At 36.9% G+C, this 24056-nt stretch overlaps 1 protein-coding gene across 4 annotated transcripts in view; it reads right to left on the bottom strand.

Moving 5' to 3' along the window:
* LOC117424173 (cadherin-13-like) overlaps nt 1–24056 on the bottom strand; it is a 581895-nt gene that overhangs the window by 252728 nt on the left and 305111 nt on the right. For all 4 annotated transcript variants that reach the window (XM_058992546.1, XM_058992547.1, XM_058992549.1 and 1 more), the window contains one exon: nt 20663–20807. In XM_058992546.1, coding sequence (XP_058848529.1) covers nt 20663–20807 — 145 coding nt within the window. The remainder of the gene's footprint in view (nt 1–20662; nt 20808–24056) is intronic.

The raw sequence follows: 24056 nt of genomic DNA, 5'->3' as shown, positions 1-24056 counted from the left end.
GGGAGAGATGTAGATATACAATAGGATCTGAAGAATGGGAAACTAATAAAAAAAAAACATTCAAGGACATGACTGAAGCATGATTTGATTTCGTACTGCTTTCATATTAACTTGCTTTAGCAGGAGTGCAACCACCCCAAAATTGGCAACTGTAGTGGTGCTTCTATTCCATATGCTTCATTGATAGATGCATAAGCAGAGTATTATGCCTTCCTAATCTGGCTTCAGCAGCATCAAAATATAAATGAGTACAGCCTGGAACTGAGGAATTTGCGTCAACTCATTTCCAGTAGTTTTTCAATATAATTTGCAGGCTGGACAACTTTGTTGTGCATTCAAGGTTTACTACAAATAATGTCTATTCTTTATTCTATTTATTTATTCATTCTTATCTAAATATCATCCCACCGATGCTCAGCTGGTTCCTAGTAGCTGATTATTCCAAAACCATTGTCAAGTCGTGCCTCAAAGGATCCTAATGATTCAAGCATCAACTGTGTATTGACAGTATTACAAAAAAGAAACTTGATGCTTTGTAAGCACTTTACCATATATATTTTAAATGTTAAGCTACTTAGTTGCTTGCTCCAATGACCTAACTGGACTCATATGCCTCTTGCATCTTCAAAGGATTAGCCACAGGTTTTAAAGACAGTGGTGAATGACTCATTGTCCTTTAGCTAATTTAATGGTATTATAGCTACTCTTTTTCATTAATTCACAATTAAGTGTTCAGGAATGTTCAATTCACTGGTCAATCATCAGACAATGATTGATTCTCCGGATTCCTAAATTTTATTATTTCAACTAGCACTATAGATATTGATATTGGCAGGTTTAGGTAAGTCATCACAAAGTCCATATACCTGCTTCTATATCAAGTTAATTTAGGATTGGATTATAGTGGAGTGATGTACTTTAAATATTTATAGTGAAGTCAGCAGTATTGGAAACTGGTCCCTGTCCATGGTGCTGAAGGAGCCAATCCATCCAGCTTGACTGGATTTACTGTAACCTGTGCCAAACAGCCATGACAAGATAAGAGGTATGGGGCAATTTAAGAGAAGTGTGTCTAATTCTCTTGCCAGCAGGTGCAGAGTTTCATTAGGGAAACGTGAATTAGGGTTGAATAATGTATGAAAAACGTATAAATTAATGTGATTTTAATGACTCCAAACATGTCTCAATAAATCTTGGATACAAAACCCAACCTTATTCATTCATTATGTCTAGTAAGAGGAAGTTCTCTTCTAATTCAGGATCGGGAAAAGACAATCAAATTGTGCTAACAAACAGTGCAACTTTATTGGGCAGCCATTACAATACCTGAATAATCTATAGGGAAAGGTCAATGAAACTATACATTTTAGCTAGTAACAAAGTATGTAGGCACATATCTTTAAGAGAAAATGCATTTCCGTGTAAAGGCCTGGATAAATCCGACCTGTCATTGGCAGAACGGACCATGGAAACCATAAGATCTACTTGGAAGGAAGACTTACAGGATTAAAATATATGTAAAGGGCAGAGGTATTGTGATGTTAGATATATATTGACCCCATATTTGTTGTTAATAATACAACTCATACATACCTAAAAGTAAAATCCCTAGCTTGAAAATACCTTTTTGTTAGACACATTTCTGTAAACACTGCATATGTGCCAATGTACTGTATTTACTGAAGGAGAGGACCTGATAATTTTTTTCATTAAGTCTTGGCTTCCTGGGAGCAAGGCAATTAAAAAAAGAAAAATCACATATTCTGGACCTCATATCCCCACAGGAAGATTTTACTATCTGTGGTGCTGGGGACAGATGTTACCGTGGTTTAGATAAGGTCTGTGGCTATTCTGTCCAGCCCTGGCAAACTTCATCACAGCCAGTCATCTGGAACAGCTAGTTACCTCCGGTGAAAAATGAAAAGGGATTTTCTATTTACTATCTGAGCTTGCATAAAATTCTGATTACTCCATCAAATCGCTTTCCTTTATAGTATTAATCTGAATTCTTTCAATTCACTTTGTTGAGGGGCTTTGTGGCTCACTGGATTGTTAACAGATACAAAGCATTTAACCTTTGGGACTTCAGTTCCATTTCTAACCAGGCTGTGACTGACACACAGCATCCCATGGCTATAAAACGTTTCTACTGAAAATGTATGATGTCCTACTTTCAGCCCCCTTTTACACTCAAATGAAAATAAAATCCGATTTCATTTTTTGTCATTTACACCAATGAAGGCAGTAGTCAAAATATTAAGGAAACACTTACACACTACGAATCGTTACTTTGCTTTGTGTTAAATAACTAGAAAATACTTTTTTTGTACTTGGAATTAACAAACATCACCAAGATAATTTGTCTAAGAACTGGAATACACTGGAACTGGCATAGCTTACATTTCTGTGATTGCTTTGCCAAATATAATTAAATACTTTTAAATACTAATTATTCGGTAAAACTAAATCCTGTTTTGATTAATATCTTAAATTGGTTATAACAAAAAGGGTTTTTTAGAAAGTTCTCAGTCTGACTTTAGTTTCAGCTAGTCTGTTATACTTGTACTTCCAAGCTGATTTCACCTGGAAGGTTATCATTTTCATCATCCCTTCAACACTTAATTAAAGCAAGCAAACTGAGAGACAATTTACCAAATAAAAAATACCTATTGCACCAAGTGCTTCTTTCTGAACTGAAGGATCAACAGAATGGATTTAAGGAATGATTTCATAAAATATACATACCATAGTTATAATATATGTATTCTGTTTGTTAGATTCACTTTCTATAATTTACAGTTTCAGTCATCATATCTTTAACTATTTTTAAAATTCAGATGTTTAAAGCACCCCTGTCATCTCAAGAGCTCTTTTAATCATGTTTAAACTCTAGGTTACCAGGGTGTAACCATTACCCTGTCCTCCTGCAACACTTGTCCCCTATTTGAAGAAATACTGTAGCACATTTGCTTTGATTTTGAGAGCTCTACTAAGGACATGTTGATTGATACATTTTGGTGTGCCATACATCCTTGACTGAGAGCTGTATTGAAGGCTTCTGAAAACTTCTTAGCTTTAAAAAAGACAGATAATAGAAAATTATACTAAGTGAATCGATGCAAGAAGAGTACACCAATGAACTCTGATAGACATACTCTTCTCAAGTTTACTCCTCAAGCTTTAATGTCTTCCTAATACATTTATTTTTGGGTGGTAGTGGGGTTGTGGAGTTTCTAGATTTCTAACAAGACCACAGATTGCAACATGCTAATCATCTCTGTGTATCGAGAACTGCAGTGCATTCAAATGACTTCCACAAGCTCTTCCCTTATCTCCCCAGCATAATTTATTTTTTAAAAACCTGGACAAAAATATGTTTTACCATGGGGAGATATTTTTGTGTTACAGACAACAAAAAAGGATATCAATCACTTGGAGTCCCACCTGTCAGCCATGCCTGTAAAATAGGAGCTATCCTTGAGTCATGTCTGTAATGAAGGCATCATTTATCTTAAATTAAAACTAGCTACTACCAAGCACCACCAGTCTCTAGACAGCTACCAGAAGATTGCATCTGTGCCTGAATATCTGCATGGGGTTGCGCAGAAGACCAATGCAGAGGGGAAAAAGTAAATACATATGAATCATCAAGCAAAATGAATAAACCTTCACATTTCTGTATCATGTTTCCCTGGAGGTCACATTCAAGTGATGCACTGTTTGACAGCTGCAAAGCCAGTGGAAAAAAGCCATTTAAGTAGATTGCAGACCACTCTTTTTATGTAATTGTTTTATTGAAATCTCCAGTTAACCACTTCCATTTTTTCCACTGGCAACTTCTTTATGCAATTGGTTTTGAACCTTTGAATGCTTTTTGTTATACTTGACACGACCCTACTGCTACTTTCTCTGTTTTGAGCTTGACGGCTATCCTTACTAGCACCAGCACCTATAAAAAATACTTTGCAGTAATTCACAGAAATGACAGCAGGACCTGTAGTCAATCAAAATGTGTAACTTGAGCCATATATATAAACATAAAATAAAGCTGCATTTGCAAAGATACAACCTCAATTACGCATATAAGAAAACGACGTATGGAGGCAGTTTGTGGCTGTCTGCTGTCACACAGAGCATTATAGGTATGTGCTGCTTCTCCTTTCCAGGCATGATTACTTACACCTGTTTTTCTCACTTTTTGTGAACTGTGGTATTGCTGGGCATGTCGAAAAATACGGGGGTCTGACCAGCATTTCCGATTTGTCCACAGGTTGACAAGATTTGGAGCCCACGCACACAAAACAGATTTTGACCTGAGAAATCAAACTATAAAGAATTTAGAATGAATGGAATAATTCATTAGAAAGTCACAATAGTTCACGTGTAATTCCACTATCAAAGCTATAATGTCTCAATGAGTAACTCAGTACAGAAGTATCCAAACTGAGAAGGAGAAGAAACAGCAAGACAAAAGTCAGATGCGTTTCCTGGCAACAGCTTTCATCTTCCTAGTGAAGCAATCCAAGGAATCCTGTGTAGCTTCTAGCTGGAGACAGAGAGCATCAGCAAGGCCTTTGGTCACCTACTGGGAGGCGTCATGTATTGCCGGGTATCAGAAAACAGCTTTGGTTCTTAATGTTTATGCCACTGGTACAACACTCGTGGGGGTGCAGTAGGGATAAGCCACAAATGAATGTCTTGGTGTTTATTCAAGATAACAATGCTTGGCAGAAGTGGTTAACAGAGTATGCCTGTTTACAATGCAAGCAACAGAGACACACTACAGGTTTTCCTATAGTGCGCAGGGTGATCAAGACCACCCACACGGCACACTGCATGCCTCTATTGAGGGTCTGCATTGAGAAAACAGAGAAATACTAGCCTGCCTGTGCCTGCCTGGTTGTCAACATTGAATGACAACATTCACAATCCAATTTTGCCCTGGGGTGTCTCTTTGATATTAGTGAATGCAATGTTATTCTTGTACATAACTAACTAGTTCCGAAATTCTAACTGCAGGGAAAATGTTTGATGCCGTTCATGTAGTGAATTATTAATGAGCAATAGATACTAGTATATTGGCCTAGCAAAATAAACACGATTTATTTAGGTCAATAATAGACTGTTCTTTTTAAAGACATACAGTACATTTACAGACAAAATCTCCGTATTTTAAATATCCTTAATGGTTCCTATAGTGTTTTCTTAATGTATATAGTATTGTGTAGTAATCCAACACTAAAGATATGAATCCAATAGTAAACATAACCAGAAAGGTAGTTAATTAGCTGGCCAACAATTACCATTAATTACCACTGCTGTTAAGATATCATCAGATAATGTAATATTCATTTTACAAGCCTCAACCCTAACCTCATCATTATTAATAGTTATCACTGTGTAATTATAGGTAATTACCTCTTCCATTAAACTGTACTTAGTGGTAATTGTTGCCCGGTTGCTGTAAAGACAATAATTATTTAGGGAACATTTCTTACTTCATTACATGTAGGTTTTATAACTTTACTGTATTAAAAACAAATAACATGTTACATAGTCCTATATTAGAGAATACAACATGAATCTTGAAATATATTTTGTTAGGGCCAGCAACATGAAAAGGCTGGATTGTCTAATTGAACAGTAATGATTAGGGTTAACTCTGGTAGAAATATATTGATTCCTGTCTCCTGAAAAAGACGAGTGCATGTGATGCATTATAATGATAGTTATCACAATGCCCTTACGTGCCCTCGCTTCTAAAACAAAACAGTGACACATTTAGACACAGCGTTTGCCTTGATTTACGATGCAAGAGCTTGTGTTTGTTTCAACAGGATGCACTGATATCAGCATGAACGCGATCAAAAGAAATATGAAAGTCTTGGGAAAGATTTCAAACACAGCAATAGATTTTTGCTTGAGCCACAGTAGAGTATATTCTAGAAGATAAATATTTTTCTCTAGGGGCAACGTACAGGTTTCTAGATAATGCTTTATTCAATGCATACTAATAAAGCAATTTAAACAGCAAACAGCAGCAAAACAAAACATTTAGTTATTTATCCTCAGACTGTATAAAATAAGCTGAAATGCAAATGTTTGAATAGACATCCCTGCTATGCAAAGGCAAGATACTTCCAAACATAAACTGTAAGAAGAAAGATGCCATATTTTTTAGTGTTAATGTCTTTGTGATGTTCAGTGTTGTTGCCAGCAGTGACTAGATATGAACAGAATGACCCTCTTGTAGCTGTATTCCAGGGATAGAAATAAGACTACCATTGCATAGCAGTTTGATCCAGTCCTGGTTTAACTATGAGTTTAATAAGACACACCTGAGCTTATTACCTATACACTTGCATTAGGAGTCTTATGTTCATCCCTGTCAGCCAGTCTACAGATGACACAGACAAATTGTAACCTCCTGCTAGTACTGTCATCTTTAACCATCACAAGCAATTTACAAGAGAGCTCTTCAGATCTTTCAGTGTTTTACAGACACTTGGCTGCTGTAGTGTCATAGTGTTGTCACATACTCATCTACATTAGCTTTTATATATCGTTCTAATGACAGAACACTTGATTATCAAGGGACTTTAGTATTGTATTTAAAATACATATTTTTAAATAATTTGTCTAGTGGAGTCCAATCTGAGTTAATGGCTCAGCAGGTGATTGTTTTTATTAAAGTGGGTACTTCACATTACACATAAGACATCTCAGTGAACAGTTTGTCCAATTGTATTGCAATTTTTTTTTTTTTTTTTTTTAATCATACTACTACAGCTATGGCCAAGAATTTTGCATCACCTAGAATTTTAGGATTGAGACATAATTAAAAAAAAGGAAAAAAAGAAACGATATGAACATAATTTAGATCTTATTTTGACATTATGTAATCAAAGACTACAAAATGATATCGCAAAAGTGTACCGGAAATCATGTTGGATTTCAAAATGTCACATTTTTCAATTTGTGTCAGTTTTTCATTAAGTAAATGGAAATCTAAAAAGCGGTATGTAATTCAATATGTTAAAGTAACATTATTCAGCAGGTTTCGTTCGACTTTATGAAACTAAAAAAGATAATTGTATAGAGTGATTCAAAACTTCTGGCCAGAGCTGTAGTTCAGTCAGTCCCACTGGTCGCTGTCCATGACGCGGATCCTGATTGGCTCTTTAAGGTTGCTGTCCAAAGCCATGAACCACTTTAGCGCTCTTGGTTTTCTTTCATTTAAAAGACTTTGTGCTACATTCTCAAACGTATTTAATCATTATCACAAGGAAGAAACACTATTTACATTTCTAAAAGGAATACTAAATGGCCCTAAATGAAATGTCAGAGTTGTTTACTTCTGGTTAGGAAACTTTTATCGTGTGAGATTTTACTCTCTGAAGAAAACAATAATGCTAGTGAGGAGTCAGATTAAAATAGCATTGAGAATCTTGACCTTTGCTTCGATGCACTTAGGTTTTCTGTGAGCTAAGAAAATATTAAAAAAAAATAAACAAATTTAGAAAACATTTCACTGTCTTGTAGCGTGTTTTCTGATCTCCGGCTTCCTGTCTCTGGGGTGTCTGTTTAATCTGGACTTTGGCTGACTCTTGTGTAACAAAACCAATGATTTTAGTGTAAGCTTGGTGAACTGCATCATGACCCCTGTCAATATCATGTAGCCGAACAACTTTACTGACAAACACCCTACCGCTAAAGTAATCTGTGTGTATCTAAAGTCTGTTATTTAGTTTGTATTTCAAAAGTTATATAAACCGATTTGACCAATCAGATTTGTGTGTGCTTTTTGCCATATAATAAACACTATTATAACATAGGTAATGGAGGCGCTTATAAAAGGGTCTTGCATATTAATCAAAGTCGTATCTAAATCAAACTAATTGGTTTCAGATCAACAAACTTCTTTTAATGAGGTTTTGTGACAGACAGCGAATGAATCCGAATCAACAATCTCCCTCTCGACCAGCACTGTACATAAGGAACTGTGTGCCTCATACTAAATGGTTGGGCAGTTCATTCCAGGGGCAGTCGGAAGCCGGCCATTTAGGAAGGGGGCGACGTCACGGTACCAGGAGTCATCGCTCTAGTACAGTGAGCGAAGTGTCAGTCATGAGACGTAATTGAACTAGCTATCGGAGGGGGCGAGGCTGAGGGTACTTTAGGGGGACGTGACACCGTAATCGGTTCCTTTATTGTGGTTAATGGGAGGAAACGAGGATGGAGAAATAGTGAGTGAAGTGTTTTTGTTTGTTTTAAATAACTGTGTACATTTGTCTTTGTCAGACGGCTAATATACAAATCCGGGAGCTGCCGCTTCAAGCCAGTCATAAACCCGGACTTCACTGGACCTGGACACAAGCAAGCACCACTGAATTAAGCACCGCACCTGCACCTAGAGCACGCACTGTGAGACGTGTCTGTATATGTGTTGTGTGTCTGTGTTTTGTATAATTATTTCGGGACTGCAACCCCTTGGTTTATACGCTGTCAATACCCATAGTTGGGTAGAGCCAGCATTTATTATTTAAACGGTCAAGGAGATTGGAAAAAGAAATTAAAAAGAACTTGAACCGTGAACTTTGTGTTTGTTGTTGTCTGGAGCACCTGCATCACCCTTTCACCGATGCACTACCACCCACACGTTCACAGGTTTATATTCCCTGTTAATTTTAATTGTTATATGTGTGTTATCTGTTTTTTCTTTGACATGTTTTATTTTTACTTGCTGAGATATCTCTGAAAAAGTGAGTTGCTTGAGTTTTATAATCCAGCGCCGTTAAATGGTCAAGTTTGCTCACTGCTGCTGTGGGCAGTTCAAAGCTAGGCTAAAGATTATCTGTTGAGGAAATCTTTAAAAAAAATTCTGTGCAGAAATTGATCCAAGTTATATAGATTGTTTTTGTAAACTCAGCTGCAAGCATTTTAAGCAACTATTTGGTGTGCAAGATTTATGCTTCAGGGGATGTAATTTTAAATTCAGTTTTATATCCTGATTGTCAACACAGCAAGGTTTTTAAATGCTCCAGACACCTTCCTTTAAATGAGCTGACTCTAAACAGTATTAGTGTGTCAGCAATGGGTTGTGTAGAGGCTTTAGGCAGCACACCTGTTCACCTTGCCCATCAAACATAACACAACAAACAATAAAAAAAAACAGATTTTCAAATTCATCAACTCAGCTGTTGTCATCCACAAGTGTGTATTGACCCCAGATAAAAAGTGTGTCAGTGAAACAGCAGCAAATATAAAATTAAAGCTATCAGCATATTAACCTACCTCCACTGCACACACATAAGTACACATTTTAACAGCCATGTATACAGCCACCTCGATATACTCCCAGATTCTGACACTCACAATAATTTGTGCCACAGAATGTCTTTAGCAAGTTTAATTCTAACTGGATAAGAGCTTCTCTAGATATATGTGACATTGCAAGCAGGACATAAGTAAAGGTCAGACAGCAGATAGGGAGTCTGTATATCCAAGATTCTGATATTCTTAGTAATGTGTGTTACAGAATGCAAGTGTAATCACCATTTAATAAGTGTTTCTCTATATATCTGATGTAAGCTGTATTGGTCCAGAGATGAATAAGAAGAAACAATTGTGAAGTGTGCACGTACTGTACAGCGCACTGTCCGTTGGGGATATGCATTCCCAGTAGGAAATTACTGTATCTACAAACAGAGCCACAGCATTCATCCTGACTAAATCCCTGCTGCCTCCAATTCGATACAAGAAGCTGAGACACACAACCTGACTCAAAGCTCCCCTAGGAAAACATAGCATCAACAAGATCAGCAAAATATGTTCATTTCTTTTACAGGTCAAGTATTGAAAGAATGGACTTTATATGCAGAGTAAATCGATGATTTTTGTACCTCCAATAAAGCAGGAAGAAGTCAACAACTGGGACGAATGATGATGTGCAAATTCCTAAAAGCACACAACAGAAAGGGTACAGCAACTGGATCGAGGGTTACATTCATGAAATTGAAGGTGAATTCGCAAGCGTCTTATCTGGGGATCGAAAAGTGAACACTGTACTGTACTGTGCTTATATACTCAAAAACATGCTGATCTGTCAGTTTTAGTTCGAGAATGTTTAATTTAACTAATATGCACAGTGGTGATATTAAGTACCTATTTGTGCATTGTTTCTATGTGTATTGGTATTAATCATGTGTTTGTACATTGTTTCCTAAATACAGTTAATAGGCGCAGGAGAATGGATGTAGCATTAGGGCGAAGGCATTCTGGTCAATGAGAAAGAATGAGTCTCCTTACAGGATTCAGGTGGCACCATCTCTGAAACCTAAACGCTTGGTTGTTCCTTCAAGTTTCTGTTCAGTTTTATAACAATCTATTGTTATATTAACACATTCAATGCTTTGTGTAGTAGAAGTATACGTAATATTAAGGCAAGTAATTAAACCACTGCTAGAAATTGTTAAAATTTTCTGTTTCTGTCATGCATTGTGTGACCAACTGTCTTGTACTTATTCAAACACATTTTGTATTATTTTAACATGCGCTAATACATTTTTTTTATAACCCAGTGACAGAAGTTCACGCCCAGGTATAATGCAGTAATCCCACTTTGCTGTGTAACCTGTTTAATATTTTTTTAATGTAAAAATATGTGCTGTACAGATTATGTAATATGACAGATGTTAAATAAAGTTAAAGTATACATTTTTAATTGATAGGCCATTTATTGTTACATCAGTAGATGCACCATAAACAGGATGTCCCACGAATGTTGAGCACATTTATTTTTCCAATAACTTTAAAAAAGTTTTAAGTGTTATTTTTCATAGTTTGTGAATGTTAATCAGCGTTTTACAATTTGTTGAATGTAATATTTGACTATTATGTATAAAGTTATCTCTGTTTTGAATCTTGCAGTTGTGCTGAATTAATATTAAATGTGTTCATGACTCACGGGACACCCTATATAACCACCAGATACCACAAACAGTATGTTTACGTACAGGCTAATATTTTATTATTCAGAATACTCAATATTCCAAATGATTACTAATACGTATAGCATATTTGTAATAATATCAGCAGTATTCCAAATATGAGTATTACGAAAAAGACGTGAGATTATTACGCTACAGGGTTACACACGCCATATAACTGTATAATTTACTGTATATATTATTGTAACAGGGGAGATCTGGACTGACTGTCTGGCACATCCGTATTACTGCAGGTAGAGGGCAGCAGTCTCGTGGGATCCGCCTGTCGGCCATGGCGATGACACGGAGAGGTGGGGAAGAGTGTGTGTGTGCTTTCCCTCTCTCTGAGTGGCAGAGGGGCGGGCCTTGGGAGACTGCTCGGCCCATAAGAACTGGCTTGGTTATGCGCTCAGGTGGCCGGGTTGGGGAAAGTACAGTGTCGCTGGCAGAAGAGGCCAGCGTGAAATAAGGAGCAGACGAGCCTGACTGAGGGGACAGCCTTCGGTAAAAATAATTTACAAAATAAAAGAAATAATTACGTACCCGAGGGGACGTGTATAGATATACGGGGAACCCTGGCCAACCCCAGTGTATAAGCACAGCGGCGTGTAGGACGGAGACCCGTGCTGACCGGCTTAGCGGCAGTGGGGGCACTGCATAAGCAGCACTTTTGTTTGTAGTTTTATTACTGTGTTTTATTTTCCCTTTTTCTTTCGCCTTCTGTTTTCATTATTATTTTTGAGCACTTGAAGGTGCACGGAGTTGGATACCTGTGTTGGTAACCCCGTGGTCCTGGTTTACTGTCGGCAGTATCTAGACCACGGACAACAGCGCCCTCTGCGGGCTAAAGTAAATAAAACAATTAATAAGAAAAATAAATAAATCTGGGCACCTGTGCGGTGTTTCCAAATAAAATCTTCTGTCTCCTGTGTCAGTGAATACCCTCACCCTTCCACAATTATGTATTTGGATTTATTTATAAAACATTACCCATTTATAAACAAGTTGTTAAACTACACAGCAACCTCCACCAAGAACAAGGTTAAGTTTCTCATATTGTTATGTGACGATACATTGGTAAACTGGATGATTCTTGTTATTTACCTGATTTGTCACTGTACAAATCTCAGTTACGACCGATGTCTCTTATTATTTTCTGCACCCTTTTCTCATTTTTGCTTCTTTGGGAAAGCGATGAAAATATATATTTTTTCTCGGGATCTCATCGAGAATCGGACACACAATGCAATGCATATTTCTCTCAGATTACAACTCCACTGCAGTTTGACTCCGGCAACCGTAAGCTGACAGCTGCACACCAAGCCTTGTTTTGTTTCTGCAGTGAATAAAGTCTATTGGTGACTCAAACTGCCAATCTGAAATGCACAGCCGGATAGCTCCACAATGAGTATGAGCTGGGAAAAGGTGTTGTGGAGAAACTAAACAGACCATGGAGAAGACGATTGGTCATAGCAGACCCTGAAGTGCTTAATGTGGCCCCAAACATTATAGGCCCCAACAATGCTCCTGTTGGCCCCTATAATGGTCAACAATACCAGTCTATGGTATACTGTGCAACTCGTAAAATATCAAAGCTCTACAACAACTTCAGTATAAGTCTGTGACTATTCAAATCAGATGGCCCCTATACTCGTTTACTTTAGTGTGTTATTGACAGATACAGCACTGGTCTATTACTCTCTGCACTGTTGTTTTCTGACATCACCAGGCACAGCTCATGTCAATGCAGTTTACTAGAGTCATCACTCCAAGCCTGGAAAAGTAGAAGGCAAGGCACACACTTGGAGGTCCCTATGGTTTCAACTCTCAGCAACTCATACAAACGATACAGGCTACCAAGATGCTGGTGCTGAATTCTGATGAACAGATCGATTTACCACAGTGGGGGATCTGTCAAGCCAAGCATTCCTCAGAACTTGGAATAGGGAACAGCAAGGACTGAGAGAGAAGTAGGGAGGGGAGAGAAGAGGGAGAGAGTGCCTGGGGTGCCGCTTCCTCCTTTTCAGCACCTCTTTGACCACACAGAGTAATGTCAGAGTACTGTGACAGCTCAGGGATCTGAGAGCTGGGGGAGTCGAGATTTAATATTTACTGAGTCGCAGTCAGTACTTTGCCCTTTATCCACAGCCTTGCTGTGAGCAAAGGCTACCGCACAATAAATAATACAAGAGAGTATGTGTGTGTGGCGGGGTGAAGGTCCCGCTCAAGTAACCAGGTTGGGACCAGCTAGGGGGAGCCATCATCTACTGCATTAAATATAGATGTGTGTGTGTGTGTGTGTGTGTGTGTGTGTGTGTGTTTATTGTGGTACTTGAGAGAAGGTGATGCCTTAAAAGTCCCTGTGGCAGTTCTGCTTCTGCACATTGAATGATTAATTACAAGTGTATTTAAAACTGCTTGAGCTACCCCAGACATATCTGAGAGACTGGATCACTTACAAAAAATGTTAAGATGTAGCAACCAGTCATGTGTGAGACTGTTTTTTAGAGAGACAGCTACAGGAATGTAGCCGAGTACTGATTCAAGTGCTAAATGAGGAATGGCAGAGGGACAGAGAGACACTCAGGATCGGCAGAGACACTGCGATACCTGCATTCTAATCTTCCGTAACTGGTACAAGGGCAGACGATGCCATTGTCTTATATTTCTGATTACCCAGATCAAACAAGAACTGAAATTAATGTTTCTCTGATTCTTGAACAAGAGGCCAGTTTAAACCTGTGATTAATGATTGTGTGAGGTCCAGATTGGTACTTTATCTCTGATTATCTTGGAGAGAGAGAGAGAGAGAGAGAGAGAGAGAGAGAGAGAGAGAGAGAGAGAGAGAGAGAGAGAGAGAGAGAGAGAGAGAGAGAGAGAGAGAGAGAGAGAGAGAGAGAGGCACTGAAACCTTGATTCCCATCTACCTCAGAACTAGAGCACATAAATAATTACTCCTCTTTGTTCTCACCTAGCAGATAACTAGACTATAGCCATTTCTACAGTATGATCGTGTCTGTTGATTTACTAAATCTATTTTTTTTATTTAGTGTACTATTTTTTAACCCCTTTTTTCCTCCCCCAATTTAGAATTATATTCCCTCAATGCAGTGTCACTACAACAGCTCAATGGACATCCTTCAATCCCATGTCCAAGCCAACTGCCTCTTTAAAAGGTTCTTCACTTATATGGAATAACTCCAGTGTATAGGGTTCTATTGAACAGTGTACTATGTTGTTATGTGGGCAAGAAATATGGAATAGAAGACTTTACTAACTGTAATTTCATGTCTGAAGCCCTGCAGGCATGAATAAATGAACTAATATTGTTGTTTATTTCTTTCTAATACCACATGACAATCAAAAGACTAGCATTGGAGGTGATGCAGGTGTACATAATCGAATGGGTGCTTAGAGGCAAAATATGATGAAGAATTATACACCGACATATTTCTGCCTTGTGGCTTAGTTTATTTTCATACGCGTAATAAAAAACTAAATTTGTTACATCATATTGAACAATCATTCGTAATTCCATTAGAATTAATGGTATGAGCAATGAAGATGTGTTTATACAGTTTGTTTATTTGTCTTCTTATGTATTCTATTGTTCTGTGTGACAAACTATGTTGCTGTTATTTCAGAGCAGTAAAAAGAGAAGTCAGACTAGGTTATCAATAATACACATCGTATCTTGCTTTTTTTTTTTTCCTACCTGGAACATTTTTCCAGGGTATTGTTCTTGATTCCATTCCTCTGCCATTTTAAACTCCCTGTTACTTGAAGATATTATTGATTGAGTCTTCCCTCTGCTCTTTGGCTACCAGCTCTTGATACTGCTGTTTAACCTTTTGACAGTTAATTTTCTTCTTTTTTTTTTTTTTTTTTTTTTTTTTTAAGAAGACGATGAGCACTTTACAACAGAAAATACCGAATGAAATATCAAAAACCTCGAGAGACTAGCACTGTGTGTGTCATCAATTTCAGAAACAGTGCTGTCAAATCTAAATTACAAATGCATGGATAACAAACGACATTGCACGAAAGATGAGTTTTTCAAATATGTACCTTTATATAAGGGTGATATTCTGAAGCCATTTTAATTCTACCTCTGTTTAACTCTTCAGCATTTCACAACTGAATTGAATTGGGACCCATGTGACCAGAAAAAGGCAGTTCAATTGATCTAAACAGTGGCAGATCTATACATATATCTTTGGTCAATTAAATATTTTACTTAGATTTTAAAATACAAAATACATAAGAGACTCAGACACACCATTAGACATTTTCTCAAAGTACTCTTCTTTCAATGATTTAAGCAATGGTGGTACGTGTTTTAAGAGACCACAATTATTTTTAAAGATAATGTTATTTTAAAAGCTCCAAACATTGACAAGAGAGATGGTAAAATTAAGAGACGTCTTTCCAAAGGCAGGTGTAGTTTTAAGGTTATGACTATTAAAGATAGTTAGAGCCCCGTGAAATTCTTTTCATTTTTTATCATTTTTCATTTTATTTTTCACAAATGTCATTTTATTACAGATACACATTAATAAAACAACTCAAATAGATGCATATAAATAGATAATAGTATAGTATACATCATGTTTTACCTTGTGACAGAAATACAATGATTCTTGGTTGTAAATCTCTCTCCCGACCTGTGAAGGCGCTAAGCAGCGAGAACAGAGTTCCTTGGACAGGCCGGCCTGACAGTTCTTAACCAGGGTTCAAGGGAAGTTGGCCAGCTAGAAAGGGGGTGGAACTCCGTTGCATTAACACATTGATCCGGAAGGGAAATGACGTGGCAGTCGCAGATTGGAGAGGCGGCTGCACTCGTTTACCAAGGGGTCATGCGTGACGGCATAAAAGGGGACGGAGAGACGCAATCTGTTCCTTCGCTTTGGTTTTGTTATTGAACCTGAAAGGACCCGTGAGAGACCCAGTGATAAAAATTACCGTGAGTATTTTGTTTGTCTATAATTGTTTGTTTGTTATTATTAGACAGCTAACACGTTCCGGAGCTGTCGCCAAGAGCCAGCACAAAACCTGGAACAGCACTGCACTTTTGTCATGAATAAACTTGCGTCACCCACAATGAGCACTACAGCACGCACCCAGGACTGGTGACCATGTTTGTATATTGTGGGAAAGATACATGTTTTTATTATTTGGGACTGCAACCCGTTTATTTACAGCCAATGCATTACACATTGTTGTGTATTGCCTGGAGTTATTTTTTGGTCGCCAGACCAGGATTATAATTAAGAAAACCCCTTTCCAACTGGACTACAGTTCTGTCTGTTCATTGTGCACTGTATCACTCCTGCACCTGTACACAATCAACCACTTTGCCACATACCTACATACATATTTTTTATCAAAGATTATGTGCTTTTTATTTTACATTTTGACATAAACAGACCTCGCACAGAAAAATAATATAGTAACCATAATTTCTCATTAGCAGCAGTAACGGTAACATACAGTCCCTGACTCTTTAATTAACTGCCCATTTACAGTAAATCCTGCCCATGCCCTCCATAGAAATAAAATAAGGTAAAATAAAAATATATAGTATTTACACAGCCTTACTATTGTGGGGCTGTCATAATAATTGCACAACACAATCTACCCATTAAAAAATGATAGGAATTGTATTTCAATCCCATTGCACTGAAACAGGGGTTTCTCAGTATTTAAACACTAAGCAAAGCAGATTCATTCATTCAAATCCATTCAAAACCAAAAGAGCATTTGCTCCAGTGCAAAGTTTGCACCACTTGAAATAAAATATATTACCATATTAATACAAAATACAAGCAAACAAGACATATTTTCCCCCAAAAGGAATAAACAGCTAATGCTTAACGACGGTATCTTTCGACTCCCATTCCAGTCGACAGTTGCAAAATTTGCACATCATTATTTTGTCAATGTCATCTGCATACATCCCCTCATGCTCCAGTTCTTTGCAGCTTTGTTTCATTGTTATGCGTGGTTTAGGTATTTTAGAAACAAGTCTCTTCTCTTCCATCACAATTTTAATTTCCAAACGACTCGCTCCAAATTATACATCTGCACAAGTGCTAGTCAGAGCTTCCGTTTCCCTTAAGACCGTGTCTATGGTAACGGCTGAGCCTTGACAACTACGATTACAAGTATTTATTTAAAGTATTTTTTGTATAAACCTCCCAATTGAGAAATGTCATTCTCTGTTTGGTTTTTAATTATTTTTTGTTTTATTTCGTTTTATATTTGCATTTCGTTTTATATGTTACATTTCTTTTTATTTTGTGCTATTTCGTATTTGCAAAAAACACGGGGCTCTAAACCAGGGGCGTCACTTCACAAAAGGCTGGGGGGGGGGCGGCAAAAAAGGCATTTAGGGGCTCCCTCTCCATAATAATAAAACTCCAACAAACTTAAAAAAATAAAATAAATAAACCTAGCGAAGTAGCAGCTATCGTCTAGGCTTCATTTTTGGAAAGATATCACATCAAAATCAAGTTCGGTTTTTTTTTACCAATGTTTTTCAGTTGCCATTAGAAGTAGACCACTCAGACGAGGATTGGTCATGAAACACTGACTACAATTTTTTTCCCTTTGAGTCCATTTTGTCACCTCTAATCAGAATAACAGCTTCATCTACATTTCTGTAAACTGAGTATTAACAATTCAACACAGTATTAAATACAATTTCCCAAATGTACATCCATTTTATGAATGAAAAAGAAAAAAACATAAATGAACATTCAAGCAGATCATGACTAGAAATATCATGAAATACAGTCTTTATAAATACAGTGTCAAAATAGAATCGTGTTCATTTAAACTGATAAATGCTACGCTTCATTTACATAAATGCTGTATGTATGCAAGTGTTGTACCCCTGAAATAATACATTGAAATAATGCTGCAGGAGTGATTTTATCTACAATAAAATAAAAGTTTACCGTCATTTCTTTTACACAGAAAATGCATGCTTACTCTTTACATCAGTAAAATAGCAAGCATCCTTTTAAAGCTGTACCAGCTAAAAAAGAGAATAAAAATGACCGGTGGCGCCAGTTTAGCTTTTCGTTCCCCTCTTCTACTCAGTAACTCCTTAATTAGTTGAAATGGCACTGGCTACTATTTTGCTATTTGAAATGAGCTTAATTGTTGTGATGTGATAGATTTTAGTAGCTAAGCACATTTACTGACAATTTCACTAAAAACACATCATAAACACTTGAACAGAATTATTAGTAAAACGTAACTTTCTCTTTTGCTTTTTGTAGCACAATGTACACAACAGCTGCAATCGTCTGATTTCATTATTGTTTTTTTAATTGTAATAAATCTGTACAGTAGGCCTATACTCAAATCAAATGAATACCTGTAGCACGCTTTCTTTTTACTTTAGCCTACTGGTAACACACAAATCATGCTCCTGCATTTTACACATTACTATACAGTGTGAAAATAGTAAAATATTATTTTTAAAAAAATATGATTTTAATGCATTTTCTTTTTTTACTGTAGCTTACACAATTAACAAAAAACAACACACTGTACAGAAATCATATTTTTTAAATTTACATAGAAAATTTGACAGTGTACTTATTGAAGTATTTTTCTTTTCTTTTTTTGTAGTCTTTTCCTTCCTTTTATGACATCCAGATTAATTTATTTTTATTTGGAGGTTCCAGAGGTTCGGCAGGTTTCATTTTTGATGGTTTAAAATCGTATAATTATAATAGGCATTCAGGCATTATGATAATAATAGACGTTATGATAATGCAGCTCAACAAAACGCTTGTCAAATTAAAGTAAATTATAGGATGTCTTGAATTGGCACATTTGTATAATGTATGTCGAGATCAGCCAATAGCTTCCGGCTTTACAAAGCCCTGGGGAGAACGGAAACCAATAGTGAGAAGAGGTGGGACAAAGGGAACAGGACGCAAGCAGGAAAACAGAAAAAAAAGGGGAGATCTGAAAAGTTTCACTGCATGCATACAGTTTAGTTTAGTTTAGTGAAAACTAAACATTTCTAGTACTAAAGGCTGCTTGAGTAAGATAGCTGGCACAGAAATAGTACATTTACTCATTTCCAATTTTATTTCTGTATGTCTGGGTCCCCCCTCTGGCGTTGGGGCCCCGGGCGTTTGCCCGGGTCCTGATGCCGGCCCTGAACTTCTCACAGAAACTGCCATTTGTTGGCCCCCCTGGCGAGCTTGGAGGGGGTGGCCGCCCCTGCTCTAAACATAGTTATTCAAGATTATTCTTTATGATTTTTTTTTACTGTGCTATTCATTTGAAAGGAGTTGCACAGGAAGCTATTGAAAGGTCTGAAATAACCTGCTAGTTATACTGATTAAAAGTCACAGTGTAAATCCGAGTTTCATTCATACCCCGAAGCTGAGACATGACAGTGCACTGGGGGGTGATTGATGGAAATTGTTGTATTAGCTTTGTGAACTTTCATTACAGGAGTTTTCTCTGAGGTGACACAAAGAAAGAAAGCGAGAGTGCCTGTAGCAGACATGGAGCTTTGATTACTAAGAACCATGTCTCTCACTCAGAGCAGTTTATTTCCACAACTCCTGAAAAAACAATACAGATTTTTCTTTTTTACTTTTATACATTTATATATATATATATATATATATATATATATATATATATAAATGTAAAAAAAAAAAAAAAAAAAAGAAAGCACTGAGCCTGTACAAGTCAGTGATTACAAAGTGTTGCACTATTGGAAAAAACACATTCCTAAGAGCATGTGGTACTGTGGTACTCTGTGAAAATGCTGCTGCTTTTAACCCTGGTGATGGCGACAAATGGAACAGTTACTACAGTAATAGCTACAATAGCACTGAATACAGTACTTCTGTTAAAGTTTCAGATACACTACAGAGAATTGCCAAGTTTCATAGCTCTTCAGTGATTTTATCACCTCGCTGTACTAACAATTTAAATGTTCCTGCCAAGATGTTGCTGGGTTATCAGGTCAACAGGTGTCCCGATACCATCTGTTCTCAATTAAAATTTGAGAAAACCAGCTGGCCTAATAACTAACTAAGTGGTGGGTGCTACATGGGAAGTTCATTGTACTAAACTGCATTGACTTCGGATAATCTCCATTGCTTAGATTACCTTGGCTAACATGGCAAAACAAACAAATTAATTCACTAGGCTATTATTCTGGTATGGTCCTGTTCTTAACAACACTGTGAGAATGACTGAATGTTCGTCTGGTGTAAAATGCTCAGAGAACATCCACAGCTACCGGTGTACCAACAGTGCTTCTACACAAACTGATTACATCACCTCAGCCCCAATAATATGAGACACTGCCTAAAGCAAAGATTGGTATATAGATACAAGCAATACCCAAAACCGAAAAACATTTGCATAATAATAATAATAATGTAGATTGGCTATATTTTTTAAGCGTTCTCTCCAGTCTTTAATGAACTCAAAGTGTTTAAAAGAAGTAAGGCGCCAGTTAATTTCACAAAACTAGAACCAAACTACTAAGCTGTATATTTCAGGTCCTCTTAAAGCCCTCTCAATGATGTGTTTTGTTTTTCATTTTGTCACATTTTCATGATTATTAAAAAAAAGTTAATGAAAGAATGGAGGAAACGCTTTGAAAACAAGGTCCGGTGTGTTTGTACCTGTGGGGGATCCCTCCAAGATCTCTCCGACGTGGGGCCCTCCCTTGAAGACGGGTCTGTTATCATTCTGATCGATGATGGCCACCTCCACATCCACCGGCCCTTCCAGTGTCTTCCCGCTCAGATCCGTAGTCTCCACCTGCATCTGCTCACAGAGAGAGAGTGAAATTAAATTAACGACTGCAGCACAGCCGCAGAAGAGCAATCCCTCAGAGTATTCTCATTCTTAACGAGGGCCTCAGGGCAACCTTGTAGCCATTATATATATATATATATATATATATATATATATATATATATATATATATATATATATATATATATGTACACTGTATATGTAATTTACATTTGATGATGTTCACAATCATTCATTCTGGTTCTAATAGTTTTTAATGTGTCAACATGCTTTCACCCGACATATGGAAGATCGGCTAGATCAGTGAAAGTGTGTAGTGATCAGCTGTTTTGGATATTCCCATTGTACTGCCACTTAAAGACACTTTGGCTAATCTAGCCTACGTTATATATGTTTATGGCAGGCAACAAGAACAGAAGAGCTGTTCCAGAATGTACGTTAAAGCACCTCAACACAGATTATATCAAATAGTAATTGCAATAAGAATTGCACACCTCATATAAAAAGGTGTTTTCTAAATATTGTGTAATCCTGATGGGCCAAACAACCCTGTTTGTGTCTCAGCACTTATTGGTATATGAAGAATCAATTGTTTGTTTTTGTTTGTTTGTTTTTAATTAGCTAAACAAGGTTATTAAAATCCTATTAAACAGCTACAGCATGTATAGTCAAAAAATAACTTATTCAACACATTTGTATATCATCTGATGAACAGTAGTAGCGACCACACAACAACAACGATGTCTTGACCCTATCCACATGTAAGATTATTTTATAAGTGTAAACTGCACAATAAAGGGTTTATATAAAAACCCATAAGTGTAGGATTTTTGTATCAATTTCTGTCTTTTCTTATTCTTGTGTGTCAGGGGTAGTTGCAGCAATCTCTATTCTGAGCTTACTGTCAGGGGCCTAAGATAAGCAGAAACAGAATTCCACAGAATCTCACAGAAACCCAGAACACTGGCAAAAACTTATCATGCAAGGACAAAAACAACAGGAGCGATGCTGTCCTGTCTTCCATTCTCATGGTATATTACCTGCTTCTTATCTGCGTATTATCTGCGTATTATCTGCTTAATAATAACATATTTCTGAGCACTACACGTGTAATGATGAATTAAACTACTTATTAACAACCATATTGGAAAATTGTTTGTATTTCAAATGCTGTGCATGTCTTGTGCTTGAGGGAAGAAACTCTCTTATGTATAAAGGATGACGCAACCCAGCATCCAGTGCTCAGGTACATCCTGCTGATACCGGAGTTAGCTGCTCTATTTGTATTCTATTACTACAATAAACTATACCTTATTTTTACTACCTTTACATGTTAGTGGTGTGTGTTTTTCTTACACACACGTGCAGGAGAGCTTGGGGGGTGGAGAATGGAGAGGGTGTCTTGTCTTTTTTTATTTTATCCATGATTTAGAATTCATTGACATCCTGCTTTATTTAATAACATCCATGCAGTCATGCAGCACAGTTTAATTCCTGAAGGTAGGACCCTATCTTGACAGGTTAATACATCAAGACATATTTTATAACAAGCTCAGGGGTTTAGTGGCATTTCCTGCTCCGGGGCAAGATAAAATGATGAGTCCTCATGAGGGTATTTACTTCCTCTCCCAAAAGACTGAGTGACTTGTTAAACACTACTGGGCCGGCCTAAGGCCACCCCATATTTAGGTCTGCAACCCCCTTCACATTTGAGTATGTGACTGAAAAGCAGGCCTAAAATGTGGCAAACCTCTTTTTTTTTATGGCATGATAGCCTGCACTCAGAATGGAAGAGCAACCAGGATATGCAGTAATCCTCTTGTAGCAGATGTTTCTTATTGCAGCACAATAGCAATTTTATGGTATATATTTAAAAAACATATTGACTATTTTGACTTACTTTTATGGTGTGTAACGGGGTGACGGTCCAAGCTTACCCCCACCCACAATTACATTATTCTCGTAAGAACACAGAGGTATTTAGAATGGGGGAAACAGCAACTAGCTGTAATGGATACTTCACTCAGATGGTTGTACACAATGACTGACAGATTTAAAGATATAAGTAAAAATGATGTCACAATATATAGTAGTTGTCATGCCATCAAACACCTATAAAGACCTCCAATGTTTTGATTCAAACACATGCTCCCTTGAGAAAGATATGTACAACATATCGAAACGTTGGGCAGCTGGCTCTTTGAGCTAAAATATATTATTGTGTTTTATACATTAAATGCACTTTACTTGCTCTTATCTGCTCCCTATTTTACTGCATTTATTCCTGTACTTTAGAGTACTGTAATCTGTCACAAGTGTTATTTAATCTGTAGTATTTTGTATGTAATTATATCCTGATGTAACTATCACTGACACTGTTATCTGCTCCGTTATTGAATCGTATTTTGTCATATACTTGTACTTGCTAGAACTGAAGTCATTGTATTTTATCTTGCTCTTAATTGTATTATTACTTGTACTGTGATTCTTGAAATGTATTTTTGTTTACGACTGTAAGTCGTCGTGGATAAGGGCGTCTGCTAAGAAATAAATAATAATAATAATAATAATAATAATAATAATAATAATAATAATAATAATATCATCCTACAAAGGAAATGAATGGAGGAAGTGAGGTGGGCTGGAGTACTAATAAATTTAAGAGACTGACGGCACAGAGAGCTAAGTACAGTTCTCATCAAAACTTTATAGATAATTGCATAGATACTGCAGTAGTTCCAACTGGTTTTAAGATAAAACTAAGTGTAAACATGAAGACTAACGAAGCGGAAAGATTAAATGTAAATCAGATATTGAATCAGACTTCATTTAAGGTTGTGCAGGAAGCTAAATTGACATCGGCAAGATGAATTAGAGAAATAAATAATGAAACAGAGACAGTTACTTTGTAAAGTAGAAAACCTTGAGAACAAAAACTAGAACATTTGAACAACAAAAAGTTAATGAAATTACACAAATTAATAGGTCAACGAGGATTACAAAATAGAATAGGTTTAGAAAAAATTAAAATTTCCAATCATAACAAATCAGAGAAGAAGGAAAACACTGCTGAAACACTTTCGATTAGATTGTTTGAGCAATGTGAGTATAATAGTTGTGACGGCTACAACATAGTTCAAATGGAGAATGATGGGAACTGTTTCTTTAGATGTTTAGGTGTGGTTTTATATGGTTCAGAAAATGACCGTTGAACAATTTGACATAATGTAATAGAACTAATGGAAAGCAATACAAAAC

This window comes from Acipenser ruthenus, chromosome 19 (assembly GCF_902713425.1).
Source record: "Acipenser ruthenus chromosome 19, fAciRut3.2 maternal haplotype, whole genome shotgun sequence".
Classification (NCBI taxonomy): domain Eukaryota; kingdom Metazoa; phylum Chordata; class Actinopteri; order Acipenseriformes; family Acipenseridae; genus Acipenser; species Acipenser ruthenus.
Note: the sequence above shows the minus strand (reverse complement) of the source record. Positions and strands in the feature narration are given on the sequence as shown.